The sequence below is a fragment of the Archocentrus centrarchus genome, chromosome 24, assembly GCF_007364275.1.
Source record: "Archocentrus centrarchus isolate MPI-CPG fArcCen1 chromosome 24, fArcCen1, whole genome shotgun sequence".
NCBI classification, from domain to species: domain Eukaryota; kingdom Metazoa; phylum Chordata; class Actinopteri; order Cichliformes; family Cichlidae; genus Archocentrus; species Archocentrus centrarchus.
Window position 1 is genome coordinate 26,564,866 of NC_044369.1, and position 1,647 is coordinate 26,566,512.

The 1,647-nt window shown below is 40.0% G+C and overlaps 1 protein-coding gene across 1 annotated transcript; it reads left to right on the top strand.

Moving 5' to 3' along the window:
- Positions 1–426: 426 nt before the first annotated feature.
- Positions 427–1,410, top strand: LOC115774659 (trace amine-associated receptor 1-like). Its single transcript, XM_030722016.1, has one exon. It carries the CDS (start codon positions 427–429, stop codon positions 1,408–1,410), a length of 984 nt encoding a protein of 327 aa, XP_030577876.1.
- Positions 1,411–1,647: the final 237 nt, after the last annotated feature.

Consider the following 1,647-nt stretch of genomic DNA (forward strand, 5'->3'; position numbering starts at 1 on the left):
CTCCTTTCAGTAGAGTTTCAGGGACTGGTCAAACCAACGCCCAGGTGCACAGAAAGTGCTGTTGTTGCTCATGTTAGCCCAAGACTTTCCTAAGATGCATTAGATTGATTTTTCTTTCTTGCTTGCTTGCTTTTTTGTCTCCTTCTAAAACAAGAGACTCCTGATTGGTTGCTTCAGGTATTTTGGAGGCCCTTAACTTCATTGGTAGTGTATCAGCATTGTTTTTATTTTTTGACCTCTCATGATTGGCCAGATTTCAATGCTGTCTCTCCCTTTCACAACCTCTTTTAACTGTGTCTCAGCTCTCGCTCCTTTCAGCAATCATTAGTTGACTGTACTGAAGAAGAATCACTTTAAAGTCAAGTGTTGGGATTTATACTATATTGTTGGTTTAAGAACCGGATAGATTTGTTGGAACCCTAAAATATGACAACAAAAATTACTGTCAACAGCACTGAAGTTGTGACTGGCTTACATCCCTGTTACATAGTAGAGGACTCCAATTACATACTGACAAACAGACCCTCTATTGTATGTGTATTCTTGTATGCATTCCTTGTATCATTGTCTGTTACAGCAATATGTGGAAATCTCCTTGTAATAATCGCTGTGATTTACTTCAAACAGCTCCAAACTCCTACTAACTCTCTTATCATCTCTCTGGCTGTGGCTGACCTGCTCGTTGGGATTTTGGTCTTTCCTCTCAGCATGGCATTCTCTCTCAGCTCATGTCTCTATCACGAGGGTTTGTTTTGTAAAGTGCGAAGCAGCTTTGACATTTCACTGAGCACATGTTCCATCCTGAACCTCTGCTGTATTTCTGTTGACAGATATTATGCCATTTGCCAGCCTCTGACATATCAAACTAAAATCAGCCACCATGTTGTTGTGATCATGATCCTGGTGAGCTGGGGGGTCTCTGGGATAATTGGAATTAGTGTCACCATTGCTGGATTAAATAATGGAGAGTGTGAGGAATCTTGCTTGATTGACGTTTTAATTGAAAATGCTGTTGGACCCATATTATCGTTTTACCTCCCAGTGATCACAATGCTTTGTATCTACCTAAAGATTTTCTGTGTTGCACAGAGACAAGCACGCAGCATCCAGAACACAACAAGGTCTGGAGAACCTGCCAGCAAGAAGGAGAGAAAAGCCACCAAAACTCTGGCTATTGTTTTGGGAGTTTTTATATTATGCTGGACTCCTTTTTTTATTTCCATCACGTTTCCACCTTTTACTGGTGATTCAGTACCAGTTCCTGTGACTGAAACTCTTAACTGGCTGGCGTTGTGCAATTCAATGCTAAATCCATTTATTTATGCTTTCTTTTACAGCTGGTTCAGGTCAGCTGTTAGAATGATTATTTGTGGAAAGATTTTCCAGGGTAGTCTTCCTAATACAAAATGAATTTGATTTAAACTGATCCAACCTAACTACCAGGCGTACATTGTAAGGACTGAATGTTTTATGTGGTTTGTAATGGCGCATTTCTTAACTTGGAGTTCACTTGAGTTTTTCTCTGTGTGAAAAGAAACCAAACTATGGGAAAAAGCTACAAGTTTATAAACTGATCAACTGACTTGGACCAGTGTGAACAAACTGTGGGTGTAAAAACACCCATAGTGGTTGCAATCAATAAGGCAT